This window comes from Fusarium odoratissimum (genome assembly GCF_000260195.1).
Source record: "Fusarium odoratissimum NRRL 54006 unplaced genomic scaffold supercont1.61, whole genome shotgun sequence".
NCBI lineage: Eukaryota > Fungi > Ascomycota > Sordariomycetes > Hypocreales > Nectriaceae > Fusarium > Fusarium odoratissimum.
The window spans coordinates 1-16,934 of NW_022158738.1; the positions used below are offsets into that span (position 1 = coordinate 1).

Below are 16,934 nucleotides of genomic sequence, written 5' to 3' on the forward strand. Positions count from 1 at the left end.
CCGAAATGGTAAAACCTCTAAGGGGTAGATTTCAACAGAACACAACATGAATACACCAATTCACATCAATGAACCGAATACACGTAATGTCTGACAGGTGTCATCGTCCGAGGTTTCATAAAACTCTACTTTTTTCCCTATCTTCCATTATCTTCTCCAAGCGCCATTTTGTGCTCGGCAGCGACCTCGGAACAAGGAAAATTGAGTTTTATTTTGTCTTTTCTAGTCTCTCATCCCCTAAATCTGCTACTCTTTCTCTTGTTTGTGCCGGTTGCCGTTTGGGGGCGACGCCGTCATTGCCCGTGGCGTTTCTTGGTATGCATCCGTGCATGTTTGAAGAGGAGGGGGGGAGTCTAAATTGGTGCTACCCTCGAAACTAGGGATTTATTGCCCCGGACAACATCACAACAGTCAATGTCTTTCCAGATCAAGAAACATACGTACGTCGAATGTATTGAATACGAAGTAGCCTACCATAACTTTATTTCTCCATATAAGGTTTGATGATGCTAGCTCATGCATCAAAACTGCTCCTTTCGTCTGTTTACTCCTTTTTTTCAGAAGCTTCCTTTGGTTTCTCTCACTTATTCACTCAACTTACAGAGTGTATAGCATCCGGAACAAGATAGGACTAGATATTAGAAGAAACATGCAAGCAACCGTCAACAAGCTATGAAACGCCACTAAACGGCACAAAGACCAGGATGAGAACATGATATGCACCACCATCTCAGCTTCTGCAGCTCTCGTACACTGGATCAATCGTGGCAACCTTGAAGGCTGAGCTGGCTTACTGTTACTGTTGCTATTGTGTCCTCTGAGTGTCATCTTCACATCCTCAAGCTCATCCATCAACGTCAGCTTATTGCCCCCTCACGCATTGTGCATGCGCGTGCATACAAACACTTACGCGTCGTCCCAAAGTGCCTCCTCGCTAGGACTTTTTGGCGGCCTTGTACGGATAAATTGGATGCTTCCCAACAAAACATCTTCCTTCTCCCTCGCTGCTATTGGTGGATGTCGGCTTCTAATTCGGGGAGGTGTCTAGACAGTGCAACTCCACGAAACGCAGTGATGCTTAAACGAATACTGCTGTAGCTCTCTCTGGCGGCTGCTTTTTCTTCTTTTGACTTCATCCTCACATGCAGGGTCAGATCAGCATCACCGATCAGCGGCTGCATGCCATGTGCAGATGCATCTCGTATCCAGAGTAACGTGTTGTCGAGGCTTGGAATCAGGCGAGTACGGCATAGCACTTACATAACCTCACATCATGCCAGCACCACATATGGATCTCCATTCGCTAAACAAAGCATGGTATACTGAGTAGAGAGGATGATCAAGACATCTAGAGACTTCCATAAATCTCATACCGAAGTAGCAAAGTTGGGTCTAATCGTAGGCTATAAACTCATGATGAGGTTCTCAAACCATAACCCAATCTCATAAGCATGAAAAAGCAAGACACTATCAAATTCCTTGAATATGCTCATGTTCCTCAGCCCTTGATTTGCTTTGCTAAGTCTTTCTCTTCAAGCGGGTAGTAGTGTATAATAATGACTGAGTACACATATAGCACACTGCACTTAACGTCCATTCGCAGTACCGCATACCAAACGTTGTTGAGCCTCCCTCAACTGCCATCTACGATTCCATTCCAATTACCTCAGCCACCAAACCTAAGCCAAAGTCAATTCTCCCTTCCGTCAGAATCCTCGATCGATATCAATCACTCGCTTACTTCTCGATCTGTGACACAAATCCCATGTCGGCGCCCTAGCGTAGCCCTGTGGAGTTGAACAAAAAGCTTGGCTCAACATGGAAATCTTGCCAAGTTTCCTTGTGTGTTTGGCAATTGCTTATACAGCGGGACTCATGTGCCGTTCCTTTTAAATGATACAAACAGAGGTCTTGTCTTCAAAAATGACAGCGACTTTCCGCTGAAAATTCCATCACGTAGTCACTAGGGTGGAAATACTAGGACAGTAAATGCAGGTCTAAATACATTAACAAGCAATGTAGGTTCTAATAATTATATGCCTAAAAACACATCACCTCATGAATCATCGTCCCATCGAGGCCGATTCATGATAATGGGTCTCGCGGGATCCCACGGTCCCCGTATCTCGTTCTTGTACTTCTGAAGCCCTATCAGCCACCAGCTGCAGCCTCCTGTAGCCAGTATGGCAATGAGCACTCCAACAATCATGCCCACTAGTCCACTCTTCCACGGCCATCCAACTGTGTTCTTATCGTATCCCAGTATTAGGCCGACTCCGAAGCTTGCACCTAATACCAGCAGAATGGCAGAGAGGATATGGAAGCGCCAGCTTCGATGTCGTACATAGCGTCGGAATACTGGAAACAACCCAAACACCTCGATGCTGAAGAGTGTCAGACTGAACACCTGCTTGGTCGATGGTAGTCGGCTGGCGAGTACAGTTGATGCCATCAAAGCAGCATTTGTGGACAGCGATGCTGGAAACTTGGCACCTACACCTCCAGAGTAGTCAAAAAAGAAGATATTGATCGCGAGAAGCCAGAAGGACATAGCCCAGATGCTGTCGCTTGATGTTGATCGCGTTAGCGACTTGAGAATGGGACTCAGCCCAAGGAGCGTGCAATAGATAAGAATCGCGGACTTGACTGTCTCCATCCTCTGTCGGTATCGATTTTCTTCTGCCAGGAGGGGCGGTGGTAGTTCGGGGAGATGTTCTTGACTCGCTCGTGGAGTGTGTGCGATACCACTGGCCAGGGAGGTCGTTGAAGCAGACTGGGCTCGATGCATCGTGCTAGGCGCATGCAGGTTGGTTGTCGAACTCGCAGCCGAAGCGACAGCAGATGGTGCGGCGGTAGACGGCGCCGACTCGACCCGGAGCGGAGGTGGACGCCGGATACTGCCCGTGCGGGTTGGTCGCCTTAGACTTCCAGTCCGACCGGCCCTTCCCATCACATTCGCTGCCACGCCAAGACTCGGATCATCCGTGTCTTCAATTTCTGATAGCCAACGTTCCCAGAGGATCCATCCTACAAACGTAGCGAAGCTGCTCCAGCTTGTGACAGCAACAGGAGACACGCGCTCCTGAAATATGCCGACAAAACAAACAACAAAGATTATGACTGAACAGACGTGCTGTAGTATGACCGTAGAGTCAGCGACGAGTGGCCAGAAGTCATATGGCTTGAGACGAGGGTTGCGCTGGAGATTCTCGAGGAAGGTCGCTTGATCGGTGTAGTTATCGGGGTCTGCAAGCTCAATTGTTAGCTGCCATTGTCCCATACAGGAATTTCCTGAGACATACACGATTGCTTAACCCACATCAGCTTCTTCCATGGGCGTTTACGTCTTCGACTCCGGCCTCGCGGCCCTCGAGGAGGCGACACAAAGGCATCGTCAGGGGAAAGATGAGAACGACCGAAGCCATGAAGGGCCGAGTGGTCTAACGAGGGGAGCGGCGTCTCGTCGTCGGTAGGGGGTAGCATGCTATCGAGAAGGCATTGGAGGCGTCGGGATCTGGGCCCGGGTCCGGGATCGGGATCGGGGGTTTGACTTGAACCTGGGCTTTTTGTTGGTGAAGTTGGAGCCGGAGCTGAAGTTGGAGGCTGGTGTTGATGCCAATTGACACCTGTAATGAGTGGGTCGCCCAGGGTTAGTGGACTTGGAGATCGTGCCGTAGCGTCTCCCGTCATGGAAATGGATGGATCTACTAAACTATGACAAGTGCGTGTGCGTGCGTGTGTGCGCGAGCCTGTAGCTGTGTGTACTGTAATGTATGTAGGTGGCTAGTAAAACACGCTTGGATAGTTGAGATGTGACGGGCTTATCGTCATCTCCAGCTCCCGCTGGAGGATGTTGATTCTGCAGCAGTATGATATTCGTATACGTAGGAGGTACCTTATTGTCTCTTAAATTTATGTACCTCCGCTGTTAAGGTACTTCTCACTTCAGGCAGGAGGATAACTGGAAGGAGCTGTTTTATGGTGGGGTCAGTGATACACTTGCAGCTTCCCCCTTATACTGCACAACTGATCGTGCAGGCAGTCACCAGTAGCAGAAGTTTTCTCTCTCATCTCCTCTTGCAAAGTTGAATTATGACCATAAAACACGATAGAAAATGTACCGTTACACGGACCGAGAGTCAAAAAGAAGCTTTGATCAACCCTCAGGTCATTTCACTACCCTACACAAGCAGAGTCAACTCAACCGCCTGACTCCTGATCCTCGCATGATTTCACAAACAGCACATTGCAGGAGGAGAGAACGCCATCGGAGAGAAGACTCAGGTCTGGCGGCTACAGTGCAATCTTCTTGATGGCATTGGATACCGAAAGTGACAACATTGAGTATACGCAGATACGCATGTACACCGATGTTTCAAGCACAGTCATCAGCCTTTCCAATATTGAGCACATCACCGCTCTTCTTTCGATCCACCACCCACCATCCCATCCTGCTTGATCAGTCTGCCTTGGCATATTCAGTTACTTCTAACCGAGAAACCGGGTTGATATGCTAGACATGGTTCGTGGATACGCAGCATACAGAATGAACCGTGCAGAATGCAGACCTTCTCTCCCTGTCACACTTATAAAACCACATAATTATCTCCACTCCTAGATAGCGACCACTTCGAGTCTGCCAGCCAATGGATCAGGTTAGCTCTCCCGATCCTGAGAGATCGATTTGGAGAAAAACGTGGTCTTGGGACCAAAACCAGCCACGCATCCGTACCTGCTGATGTGCTGTTATCGGAGAAATTGGATCATATCGATGGCAAAACGAAATAGGACCCCGATATTATTGTCTGACATTCATTCGCTCAGCCTTCACTCATCACCATTGCTATCTGCAGTCACCAAGGATGCCCACTGCTCGTTGCCCCAAGTCAGATCTCACTGCCAATCATAACCAGACTTGGTAAAGGCGTTCATTCTTGAACAGTCCCAGAACCAGTTCACCGGCACCAATCGCGTACCATCCCGCCTCAAGTTAACGGACTCCACACGGGGTTACCCGACATCCCTTGCAGGTTCCCGTCCAAGCCCTTCCGCCTCACTTCAAGCACATTTTGTTAAGCCAACCATACCGCCGGGTCCATACCAAACTCCCAGTTCTTATACAGTATGGAGTGTAGGATCGGAAGATGCCTCGGTACCTCCACCGCGATAGAGAGGACACATCTTCAGATTTCCAACCAGGAGAAAAAGATCGAAAACAAGCCAAGAATGGACAACTCAATCAACTACACTCCTTTGGTGTGTTGAGCTGAGCTGAAAGTGTCTGTTCGCGCGCTGACCCACGCTCTCGGACAACTGTCACCTACGGATACTAGCCCCGTGATAGACAATCGACATTCCCGGCACCATGAGCGGTCACCTCCAGATGACTGTATGTAGCTGGGTAGATTGTACTCCGTGCTGAGGAGGTCCTGATTCTGATTGATCTCTCCGGCCCTAGCATCGCGCCGCATCGGTCTTGCCCACTGGCAGGCTTTTGCGTCGTATGCAGCCACGACTGGGATAGTCTGCCACCGTCCAACTCACATCAGGCCATTATCCAAGACATATTTCACTAATGCTATAGACACACGAACTGATCGAGTGTCTCCGGATGCTGAGCGTTGTCTTGTTGCTGTTTCGACTCAGTACGAACACGACGAGATATCCTAGTCAAACATTTGATCAAAAAGCAAGAGAAGACTATAAATCATATTTCAAGTAAGATGATGAGCTAAAAAGGACGACGAGGGGAAATGACGGGCGTTGTGAGGCGTTTGGCAGATTTGCTTTTTACAAGACAAGTGAGAGTCGAGAGGTAAACAAGAAGCGCGAAATGTTCGATAAAGTGTGATCGTCCACTCAACATCTTGCACCATCTGCGGCTCCCCCGGTCTCATCACCACTTTGTTCCTTGGAAAGCTGTCTCATTGGTAGATTGACCGAGACACCAGAATCCGCCATGCAGCATGCCGCCATCGAACCGCTGAGGGCGGTGTCGGTGAACCATCCCGGTTTTAGTAACCTGTGACACAGTACAGCACGTAGTCTATCTACTTACTATCTACCACCTACATACCTTACATGCATGCGTGCATGCATGCATGTACCGCGTCCGACGATGGCTTCACGAGGATCAATTATTTTCCCCGCCCCGGACGTGCCGCAAACGGTCATGGTCCCCCCCTACTTGTAGGTATGACACCGTTTCCGTCTGTCCTCGTGAGAACCCCTGCTCTGGGGTTTGACACTATATACCCGACGTGAGATTAAAACCGCCGCTCATACCTCTTGGTTGGCAGCCAACCTTTGATGTCTTCTGCTGGTCTTTACTCTCTGGAGTTCATATACTCCACCCTCTGGTTACTATGATGGAGATGTCTGCTTCGTCCCATGGCCTCGAGACCATGGCGTCTTTGTCCCTCTCAACCTCAGCTACGACCGACTTTAATTCTTTACCAACGGAACTTCGTCTAAAGATATGGTCACGAGCGAGTGAGCCTCGTATCGTTTTATACGGTGATCTGGTTCAAAAGAGCCGGTCTTATCCCTTGCCTACCGTTACACAACTCAATGCGGAAGCGCGAGATGAAACTCGGCTGGGGTACGAACCAATTGGTAATGGATCATACTTCGACTTCTCCAGGGACATCCTCCTCTGTGACCACAAGATCTCAGATCAGGTGACCGACCAGTACCTAGATGGTCTCGCCCCGCGGATACGGCGTCTTGTCTTCTGGGACTGCTTCCCTGATGATGGACGGGTGGAGGGACCCTATCACTATTCTGTCTATCTATCAGCGTGTTACCGGCAGCCAGATTTTGGGAAAATCGAATTCGACAGGTTTTGGTTCCCTAACGTGGATGATATGTGGATTGTCAAGGTGGGGGAAATCGACCCAGCGTGGATGGTCCAGGTGAACCCAAAGTTGCCATATGAAATGCGACTTCAACAGTTGGCGAAGCAGTTCAGATACTGGGTGGACGAGAACATCATTGAGATGGCACCCCTGGACCTGAGGGAGCCAGAATCACAGGCTGTCTTGCATGACGGACGTTGCGGCAAAGAAGATTGCCATGAACTCAACAAACAGCGCAGCATAATGTTGTCCAAGGTTGTCTTCCTCGACGGTAGATACAAGGCTCCCGATGACGGACAGAAATGGATCCGAATCATTTCATGGCAAGCTGGTGAAGATAAAGCCGTATACGAAAACAGGATGAGATGGGTGGTTGTCGAGAGAATTCTGACATTTGATTTGCAACGAGATGGATGGAGCGAATCTGGAGTGGAAGTGAGACGACGTAGCAGTTGAAGGTAATAGAAGTGGATGGGGGATACCTTTGACAGGCGCAAGGCTTTGCCATACTGAACGACAAGAACAGTACCTCCTGGACAACTAATATCTGCGTGAAGTTCAACAACGGCACCAACACAGGGAAGAACAATTTGACACTCCCTGAGGGTAAATGAAGAACAGACATGTAGAAGGGCTCAGGATTTAAAGAAAACTTGTTGGACTATTATGTCCAACCAGAAATGACGGACACAACGATCGGAACAAGCTGCGGTCTAGCGCTATCATTTTGCGCAACTCAATGATGAAACAAGCAACGGTATCTAATTATTTAAATATTCATTCAAAACATACTGAGGTATGTTGTTTCTGTTATATATTGCATTTATAAATTTCATTTTCGAAACAAGCGGAACGATAAAAGAAACGACAAAACTGAAAGACTATTTCCTCAATCCTTAGGTAAACCTGCATATTATAATCGAACTTCTGAATAGCTAATGTTGTTCTTCTACTGTGCAACCCGTGTTACAGTTCAAAGTCCTTCAGCTTGTTTATCTGACATGGAACTGAACAGATCTCCCCTCACACTGAGATCGACGATATTCTAGTAGTGTTCAGGCGAACATAGGAGGATGTAACATTAACCTCTGAACAACAGATTTCAAATCAACAGAGATCTGAACATATGGACAACACCCAGAAATGATCAACACTGCATCTTCATACTGATGTTTCAGACATGAATTTGACTATAAAGGAAAGATATTCTGCAACTCTTTTGCGTATCTATGACAACATCCGCCATTTACATTTACCAAGAAGAGATCTCAACGTCGCAAATTCAACAGCTTTGAATATACCCACAATCTTGCTACCTCTATCATGTCTTCGGTACAGCCCAACAAAGAGGGAGTGATATTCGCTACCATGGGTAGTGATATCGACAAGCTCATTGGCCCTAAAACTGTCAGTTTCTTTCCTGAACGAGCACCTAGATGCGAAGATGACTATCGCAGAACTGAGGCAATGATCTACATCAAACCTCATATGCCTAGACTTGGACCATATCAAGTGTTCAGGCGACTTCACCACACCCGTTTCCAAGACAGGGACCATCGGTCGAGGCGAATGTCCGTTAGAAAGGACATCTTCTTGACACACAACATGGTCTTCCCAAAGTCTGCGCCCTCGCAGTTTGGATTTCCTCATGGATATAGCCTCATCAGTCTTGGTCTCCGTCTAGTTGCGTTAACTTTTGATTATGATGAAGCAATTCCACACATCCAGTTGACAGAATATGCTTGGCGACCGTTGAGCCTCAGAATGTTCCCTCATCTTGAAGAGTTTACTATGATGTGCCTGCGGCCTATTAGCTGCAGCTACCAAAGTCGTTTACCCTTCCTCAATTCCTCAACAAACAAACGAGGTGAGTACTATGTTCCGCTACCACCAAGATACCCGACGCGTGGAGTACACTCAGCTAATTTGGTCTGACGTCGCAGAGCTTGCATTCGCCGGCGAGGATCTTGTAAATGGGCTATTTCCTTGTACAATTGTCCGTCTGGATCGTCGGAGTTGCTTCGTTTGATACTTTAGATGTAATGCTGGCCGTTACCCTCTCTTGGTATTGTACTTGATCTGCTAGTCTACCTCGGAATTGTAAAAGAATTTGGATATTATTATTGCATTAGGATCAGTGAGACTTGACTTGCTACACTGTCGCTAGGCAAAGAGTTAACAAGTGGATGCTCTTGTCAGGCAGATGATTGTCTACCTATAAATCTCGTTAGACAAAGGTCCAAAGGTTGAGTTCATGTCGCCAGTGCAAAAGGAGTGTTTCATAACTGAATAATAGTATTGATGCGACAATTGTTGATACGCTAGATGCCATACTCGCCCAATAAAGCAGTTGCCTAGATATTGTTGCATACCTGGGCTTTATTACCCCTGAGTTACTGCAACCGAGCACCGGCAGTATACTCAAGGCATTGCAATTCCTCAATTATAACTACTAGGATCCTTTTGACGTGACTGATATTTATCTTATTTGGAATGCGGTAAGTAAGTATTGTGTAAATAGATACATATTCGACTGCCACACAAGAAATTCCAACGCTCAAACAGTCTAGCCTCCATTAGTGTACATAGCAATGGGCTCGTCAAATCCCATAGTGAATAATCCTACAGAGATATTATATTACGTTCCTCCGATCGTTTCGTTTCAAACTTGAAGCTCGTGACCATTCTCCTGCCGATTTCCGTAGCCTGTTGCCCAGACTTATACTGGCAGCTGAAAGGCCCTGCATTCGCGAGGGAAAAGAGGGCTCAACTCTCTCCCAGTTACGAGGCACCTTTGCGTCGTCGTCGCTATCATCCAAGGCTGGACCAGGCAGCATCATCATATGCCTTTGCCCCTTGAGCATGGCTCCCTGCAGGGCTGCCCATGATTCAACCTGGCCATCTGCTGCCTCCTCCACACAGTTGCACTCGTCGCCTGCGGGGCATTGCGTTTCGCCAGCAGCATGCCACTCTGCTAGACACGCCTCGTGGCTTGCGCAACCACAAGCCAAGCATGGCGGGAAGAGAGCATCCACAGGCTCAAGGCAGTACACACATGTGAGCTGACTCTGAGTTTGATGACAACGATCACATGTACCAACAGCACCACCAACCTTGGAGTCACTGGAAGTATAACGAAGTGGTTCCAGCTGGATTTCGTGTATGCGGCACATCCCTGTGACATCAAGGCCGCGACCTGAAGCAAGCAACGCTTGAAGCTGATCCTTCTTGCCCATGGCGATGGGCGATGAGTTATGTGCTTTGCCATCGTGACCAGCGCCTGACTCATGGAAGTTGTCGTCAACATGCCCTCCAGTCATGTCCTCCTTGAGTGAATTGAACTTCATAATCTCGAGTCTGGAGAGTGGTTGATTCCACATTTGCAGCATTTCAGCATACGCATATCGATAACGAGCATGGACATCCGCCTGACTGGACTCGAGCATGGATATGTTCAGCCAACCATCATCGTCGAATGCGGTTTGATCCTCCATTGTGACGGCAATCTTTGTGGGCACAAGTGACAGATAATCATCCCTCCGATAATCATCATCATCCAAAGAGGTTCTCCCACCATTCGAGTCCATCGCGGTCGACGCACTCCATGTAACATTGCCTGGAGCCAGACTGCTGAGAATCGTTTCAGCAGGGCTGGGTCTCTTTCTTACGTGATTTGGAGGTGACGACGAGCTGACTCCTGCAAACGAACGCGGCAGGTTGGCAGCAAAAGCTGATGCCAGTCCCGAGTTTGCTCTATTTAGAAATCGTGTATTTGGAGACGTAGACACGCTGGGCGGTGCCTCAACCTCCCCTAAATACCCCTTGAATTTATTTGGCGGCGTTTCTCCACAAGAGTACGAGTTCGATGCTGCATCGCCACCCCATATGCCGTCGTCTGATGCCTGAGATCCAGAATAGTGGACAGGAGTGTGCACTGTCATCGGTGTTGTAATAGCTGAGTTCGTATAACTGCGTCCACCAATATTCCATAGTGAGGCATCAGTGGGGAAGTAGTCTAGCGAGAAAGCTGGTGCCTTGAAAGGGAGGGGAGTCTCGGGTTGCGGTAGATGAGATTCAAAGTAAGCCACACTGTCTGCAGCAGAAGATTCGCTGAATATACAAGAAAGCATTGCCAACATTTGGATGTCCGCAATCTTCTCATAGTATGCAAAAAGGTCCATGATGAAGTCCCTGGCCAAGGGATGCTTACCCCATTTGACTCTGCCCGACAACGCACCTTCATGTCTTTCCAAAAAAGAGTCAAGAGGAGAGGTATCGGCATTGCACCTGGAAACCACATCGTGGGCGATTACCAGAATAGAATCGCGCCTCTGATTGTGGGCGAGTATCTCGAGCGGAACACCCTTCTTTAATAGAAGCGCAAGATATCGCCAGACATCAACCAGATCTCGAGCGTTGTACTTCTCAGCAACCTTTGCATTGTGCTCACAGACCTCGGCTCCATCGCCAAAGATGGCGTACTCACGCGCAAATTCCTCTTTCGAGGGGAGAAGACCACGGAAGTCATGTATCGAGATTAGGTTCTTGGGCCGACCAGGCCTGCGACGACTTGTGCCAGTGCCAGTACCAGTGCCTACTCCTGTACCACCGCCACTCGAGCGTATTGATCTGTCTTCGCTCCATGTTTTCCTAAACTGGCGGCTAGGGTGATACCAGAGATTAATCTTATGCATTGATGTAGACTCTGAATCGCTCGAAGATGATGAGGATGAAGATGATCCAGAGGCAGACGTATCAGAATCCCCGCTGGATGCGGAACTGTCTTCCGCCATGAAACGTTGTCGAGGCCCAAGATCATGTGCGATTCTGCCAAAGCCCGCAAAGAATGGTTCCCCCTTAGGGCGTTCCCTATAAGCGTCCATAGTGGTTGTGAACAATGCGCGCGCCTTTTCCTCTTTGGAGGGGAAGAAACAGATCAATCGTCCGTTGTGTGAGAACCTGGCACCGCAGGTCCTGGGTGGCGGTGGCACGATTGTCCTATTCGGAGGCGCAAGCGCGGTATCCAGCTCGTTATGAGGGGGCAGTTCTTGAGACATGGATGCTGAACCGCCGGCGGGGATATCCTCGTCGGATTCACTAGAGCTCTCGTCCGCTAAGCCATCAAGTTCATCATCTAAATCTCGAACATTCTTGAAGAAAGTTGTGCTGCTTTCAAGATCAACTTCCCCAAGGAGATACGTAAAGGCAACCTCAAGGCAATTCTTTTTTCTTTGCAGGAACTGATTGGCCAGTTGCTGAATCTCGCGATCAATCTTTTTGTGAGTCTCTGCAGGCATGAAGGACGATTTTTCAACATAGAACTTTGGTGCCCTGGTCTTGGGATAGCCGACTGGAATATCAATCCGAACCTTAATGAATATAGTTTCTCCATCGGCGCCCCAGGGGCCGTTCAGTGAGGCGTTGAGAGTCAAACTGTCCATATCAATGTTGTCCCACCTCACTTTGGGAAGTTGATGGCTGATGCGTAGAAGTTCCTCCTGAATAGATTCAGGTTCTGCCCACTCATCGTCAGGATATCCATGGCCAAAGATACCCGAGTCTTTTGATAAGTGTCGTTTGGCGCTCGTTGATGCCTTTCTCTTAGTCATGGCAATTCCTTTCATCCATCCTATTTGCGACTGGTTACGATCGACGGATCTTCCAGATACCTTGGCCTTCATTGAAGGACCTCGCCATGCCATCGATGCACGGTGGCTTTGAGTTGTGCCTGATCGCATTCCTAGGGTAAGAGCACTTTGCTTATGATAGCTGGTGCCAGGCCGGTGATCACTCATTGTAGCAGATTTACGATCGCGATCCGTACTTTCGTCTACTGTACGGAAAGTCTTGTATGTTGCGCCTTTTCGAGTGATACTGATTGCTGGATCGGCTGGCATGCCGCGTTTATGGCCGATAGCGGCGAAGATCTTGGGGTCGATGCATTGAAGCTTTAGTTCGTTGTCTGTGCCCCAAGAGACGAGCTGGAATTCACGGTTGTCTTTACCGTCGTCAGTTATGCCGCCACGGCATCTCCACAGAAATTCCTTTGCTTTGTGATCTCCGTGCCCCGGCCAGACATCGATTGGTTGACTTGTCACTTTCGATTCTGGTTCAAAGTTGGTGTCGTAGAGATAAAGGTCACCCGGTTCGTTCTGGGGTATTGCGAGGAGGCCGTGTCCGAAAGGTGTGTGACGAGCTCTCCACACTGGAAAGCCAGTTTCAATGGTATGTTGCAAGGGCTCTTCCGCAGTATAGTCCCAGAAGTTGATCCTCTTGTCGATGGAACAGGAGACAATCGCCTTCGGGTCAGATCGATTCCAGTCCAGGCCATATATCTTGGATTTGTGAGCTTTGATAGACTTTAGAGGCTCAGAAGAACGGCGTTCATCCCAAATATGCAACCATCGATCGTGAGCAGAAGCGAGGATGTGAGATGCTTGGCGGTTGTATTTGACCTGAGATGCACCAGCAGTCCAATCACAGAAGGTCAAAACAGGCTGGCGTGGTCTTCGAAGATCCCATGCGTGAATATAGCCATCTACTGAGCAGGTCGACAAGAGGTCTGGATGGTGAGCAGACCAGTTGACGTCTGTAATAGCACGACTGTGGCCTTGAAGAGAATGTTCTATGGCACCTGAACTCGAGTCTTCCCTGCGATTTAGATTCCACACCAGGGCACGATGATTGGCGGCTGAGACGATCCAGTAGTCGCGAGCAGCAAAGGGTGACCATTGGACATCCACAACCAGCCACGGAAGGCCATGAGTTCTCAGTCGCCGGGGAGGGCTATATGGCGAGTCAAGATCTATGATTGCCAATCCATCAGGCCTATTTTGTTGTTAGAATCCATCAATTCAACAGTACACTTTTAACCTACGAAGCCAATGCGACGTCTCGCCCAGCAGGAGAGATAGTGGCTGAGCCGACTAGGCCATCAACATGAATGGTGCCATCTGACTCAAAACTTTCGCTCTCGTAGGCAGATTTGATGACCTTGCCCTTCTTGGGAGCGTCAGCGAGTTGGTCGAAGGAGGGCATGGTGATGGGTATCTCGAGAGGGTATCACGACGTTCCTCATATCGCAACTCATATGAGGTAAGGAGAGGAGACACGGCGAACTGCCACTGAATGGCTTTGAATCATGTCATCATCCACAAGAGGCCGAAAAGGGATAGAGGCGTTTAATTCCAGCAGAGGAGAAGAGTTGCTCAGGGCAAGGTATTCTTCAATACGAACGTTGTATGAAGATGTTATTAATGAAGCTGCTCATCTGAACTCGCGTTCCTCACTGGATGAATGATTGACAGGAGGTGGTCAGAGCGCGCGATGTCGTTCCACAAGTACCACACCTGCTGTTTGAAGTGTTGTGGTACATCCCCCGCCATTGCCTGTGAGTAGAGTTGAGCTTGTCCAGGTTCAGCACTTAACGGAACCTTCCGCGACCTTCATTGGGCACATGCCGTAGGAATGGTTGTATGACAGCGCCTAAAAGGACATGTACTTTTAAGTACAATTCCACCTTATAATGGATGCATATGGCTTATCTATCTACCATCTTTGCCTAACAATTTGTTGATAGTCGTCACTTGATTTAAATGATCAGGTGTTAAACAATTCTATTCATTTGTGACGCGCTGCCAGAATCTTTCTTTCATTTAATCACTTCCATCGGGTTTTAGATTGCTTGCTCCCCGATAATACTGGGCTCTACCTGCCACTGCGACTGCCCCGCCGTCGACCTGAAGTGCCCGCCTTAGGTATTTCAAGCATTCAACTTCAGACCTCACCCAACCACGACCCTTCTAAACGTAACTCTTTCGAAAGCTAACGCTACGACGACACGGTATCTTACGAACAAGTACTCACCGAGATAAGAACCGCATCCCCCGGTCTCGAAATTCCTTCACATACCCCCGAACTCCACCATGGCTCTCCCCAAGCGCATTATTAAAGAGACAGAACGGCTCATGGCCGAGCCGTAGGTCATCCCCGAGGCTACATGTCTTGCGCCTTGACTTCGTAACCTAACACTCGTCGCGATACAGTGTTCCAGGAATCAGTGCCGTTCCTCACGAGGATAACCTCCGATATTTCGATGTCCAAATTCACGGTCCCGCCCAGTCTCCGTATGAGGGTATGTTCTGTGTCACTACAGATTGATTTGCCGACTAATCGAAATTTCAGGTGGTGTTTTCAGCCTCGAGCTCTTCCTCCCCGACGATTATCCAATGACTCCTCCCAAGATTCGATTCCTGACCAAGATTTTCCATCCAAACGTCGATAAGCTTGGTCGTATTTGCCTCGATGTCCTCAAGAGTGGGTTGCATATCAGGATGCATACATGTCTGGAACGGCCAAGCTCACAAACACTACAGATAACTGGTCTCCCGCTCTTCAGATCCGAACTATCCTCTTGTCGATCCAGGCTCTCCTCGGTGCTCCTAACCCGGATGACCCTCTCGCTGCAGATGTCGCCAAGAGCTGGAAGGAGGATGAGCAGGCCGCTATTGCAACCGCCAAGGAATGGACTGCCCAATATGCGAAACCTTGAGGGAAAATGATACACTAGGATTAAATACAAAAAAAAGAAGAAAAAAAAGAAACAGAATTTGAATAGATATGGATGATCAAGTTGGGAGAGCAAATGCTGGAGTTTAGGGGCCAAGTGATGTCTCATGGAGATACTTTCCATTGACTTTGAGCGGGTACAATGGCACTTGCAGGTTTGCTCTTGGTCTTGTCTGATAGACCTGAATACTTTTGCTGTGAAGAAACGCATCGTTATTTTGTCTAGTTTCATGCTGATACTTTTAAGAATACCTGCCGCGTGTTCGGTGTGGAGGGATCGTATCCAACTCCCACTCCAGACAGCTCCTTGTGACATTTCAGTTACTAGTGGGTTGTTCTTCACCGTACCTCTACCACTACGACATGCCAGAGTCGTGATCTGAACCTTGTTCTCTAAGTAAATCGGAAGTTGATTGAGTTGGGACGTTACAAGCCAATCGCCTTAAACGTAATCTGCTGTCACGCAACCGTCGTTGGCTGAACAAAGCTCAACAAATCAGTACCTTGTATCGTACGAAGGGAACCTGCGATCCATTTCTCTATGTACCCTGTCTCCTTTTCTGATAGATGTAGACAACTTTGGTATCGAGACCCACGCTCACAAGATTGTATGGTTTGGTAAGTGAATAGGCCTTGAAAGAATTATGAAAAAGTCAAAATGTACATACTAGAACTGGAATATCTACTGTTTTTCTGTTTATTCACTTCTCCCCTTCCGTTGATTCAACTCCTTCTATCTTCTGTTCGTTGCTCTATGGCGTGACACTACTTCTACTTCACAACCATTTACCCCCCACAGTTCCTAATGCAGTTCAAGTATAGCAACTCAAGTCTGGACAGGCAGCTCACTGCTGCCGCTGACGATGACTTAGAACCTGGCTCCATTTCAGAGAAAGCTTTGAGTTACTCTGTTGATCCTCAGAACAAGACTGTCTACGGTATCTTTCAAATCTTTGCCCATAACAAGAGTGATGTGAACGAGAAGACAACTTATATCCTTGTTCCTGCACCAGATGGTAGGATGGTATGTTTCTCCTTGACCATAATCCAACGGTAAGTTAACAGGATACAGGGGTATTTGGTAGTCAGTATTGCCAACCATTCTATTGAACAAATTCTTGTTCTCAGGAAGATCTGTGCCGACTTGAAGAATCTCTGTTACTCTATGTCCGCCGAGGACTGGAATTCTCTGACCTATGAGGGTCAGCAGATCCGAATAATGTCTATCCTCCCTTCATCCCCAATTCGACAGAAAGTTCTGTGCGATAAGAACAAGTGGTGTCATTCTATCGAACGACCCCCCGACAATGTATTCAATGAGGGACTATCATGGCAGGCCCCAAAATCTGTTCTTGACAACGCTTTTCATGGCTTGCATGATACTCGGCGCGAATCTTTGAGAACAGCAAATCCTTCTTCGAAAACTATGACTGTCGCGAGGAAGATTAAAGCCTCAACTTACCTACGGCTTGGTATCTGAAATACATTCCAATATTTTACAGCCTTGAA

General features: G+C 48.2%; 6 protein-coding genes across 6 annotated transcripts; 3 read left to right on the forward strand and 3 right to left on the reverse strand.

Annotated features, from left to right (window-relative positions):
- Positions 1-1,848: 1,848 nt before the first annotated feature.
- FOIG_15875 (phosphatidylinositol glycan, class C) lies at positions 1,849-3,921 on the reverse strand. Its single transcript, XM_031217268.1, has 2 exons — positions 3,303-3,921; positions 1,849-3,246 (listed from the first exon to the last, which is right to left on the reverse strand). Exons 1-2 carry the CDS (start codon positions 3,688-3,690, stop codon positions 2,057-2,059), a joined length of 1,578 nt encoding a protein of 525 aa, XP_031052955.1. The 5' UTR covers positions 3,691-3,921; the 3' UTR covers positions 1,849-2,056.
- Positions 3,922-4,010: 89 nt separating this feature from the next.
- FOIG_15876 (uncharacterized protein) lies at positions 4,011-7,801 on the forward strand. Its single transcript, XM_031217269.1, has one exon. The coding sequence runs from the start codon at positions 6,366-6,368 to the stop codon at positions 7,311-7,313; it is 948 nt and encodes a 315-aa protein (XP_031052956.1). The 5' UTR covers positions 4,011-6,365; the 3' UTR covers positions 7,314-7,801.
- FOIG_15877 (uncharacterized protein) lies at positions 5,860-6,174 on the reverse strand (the record flags this gene model as incomplete). Its single annotated transcript, XM_031217270.1, has 2 exons — positions 5,860-6,022; positions 6,077-6,174. The coding sequence occupies 2 exons, from the start codon at positions 6,172-6,174 to the stop codon at positions 5,860-5,862; spliced, it is 261 nt and encodes an 86-aa protein (XP_031052957.1).
- Positions 7,802-9,260: 1,459 nt separating the features above from the next.
- FOIG_15878 (uncharacterized protein) lies at positions 9,261-14,141 on the reverse strand. The gene is made up of 2 exons (XM_031217271.1): positions 13,735-14,141; positions 9,261-13,685 (listed from the first exon to the last, which is right to left on the reverse strand). The coding sequence occupies exons 1-2, from the start codon at positions 13,893-13,895 to the stop codon at positions 9,491-9,493; spliced, it is 4,356 nt and encodes a 1,451-aa protein (XP_031052958.1). The 5' UTR covers positions 13,896-14,141; the 3' UTR covers positions 9,261-9,490.
- Positions 14,142-14,372: 231 nt separating this feature from the next.
- On the forward strand, positions 14,373-15,850 carry FOIG_15879 (ubiquitin-conjugating enzyme E2 35). The gene is made up of 4 exons (XM_031217272.1): positions 14,373-14,835; positions 14,903-14,991; positions 15,042-15,173; positions 15,233-15,850. Exons 1-4 carry the CDS (start codon positions 14,783-14,785, stop codon positions 15,406-15,408), a joined length of 450 nt encoding a protein of 149 aa, XP_031052959.1. The 5' UTR covers positions 14,373-14,782; the 3' UTR covers positions 15,409-15,850.
- Positions 15,851-16,230: 380 nt separating this feature from the next.
- FOIG_15880 (uncharacterized protein) lies at positions 16,231-16,929 on the forward strand (the record flags this gene model as incomplete). Its single annotated transcript, XM_031217273.1, has 2 exons — positions 16,231-16,449; positions 16,498-16,929. 2 exons carry the CDS (start codon positions 16,231-16,233, stop codon positions 16,903-16,905), a joined length of 627 nt encoding a protein of 208 aa, XP_031052960.1. The 3' UTR covers positions 16,906-16,929.
- Between the last annotated feature and the right edge of the window lie 5 nt (positions 16,930-16,934).

What these genes read in the sequence shown, in the direction of transcription:
- FOIG_15875 (XM_031217268.1), bottom strand. Translation starts at nt 3,690, where the DNA reads ATGACGGGAGACGCTACGGCACGATCTCCAAGTCCACTAACCCTGGGC. An exon ending in GATGTGGGTTAAGCAATCGT is followed by an intron (nt 3,247 to 3,302) that starts GTATGTCTCAGG and finishes TTGAGCTTGCAG; the next exon opens with ACCCCGATAACTACACCGAT.
- FOIG_15876 (XM_031217269.1), top strand. Translation starts at nt 6,366, where the DNA reads ATGATGGAGATGTCTGCTTCGTCCCATGGCCTCGAGACCATGGCGTCT.
- FOIG_15879 (XM_031217272.1), top strand. Translation starts at nt 14,783, where the DNA reads ATGGCTCTCCCCAAGCGCATTATTAAAGAGACAGAACGGCTCATGGCC. An exon ending in CGCCCAGTCTCCGTATGAGG is followed by an intron (nt 14,992 to 15,041) that starts GTATGTTCTGTG and finishes TCGAAATTTCAG; the next exon opens with GTGGTGTTTTCAGCCTCGAG. An exon ending in TTGCCTCGATGTCCTCAAGA is followed by an intron (nt 15,174 to 15,232) that starts GTGGGTTGCATA and finishes CAAACACTACAG; the next exon opens with ATAACTGGTCTCCCGCTCTT.
- FOIG_15878 (XM_031217271.1), bottom strand. Translation starts at nt 13,895, where the DNA reads ATGCCCTCCTTCGACCAACTCGCTGACGCTCCCAAGAAGGGCAAGGTC. An exon ending in CGAGACGTCGCATTGGCTTC is followed by an intron (nt 13,686 to 13,734) that starts GTAGGTTAAAAG and finishes ACAACAAAATAG; the next exon opens with GCCTGATGGATTGGCAATCA.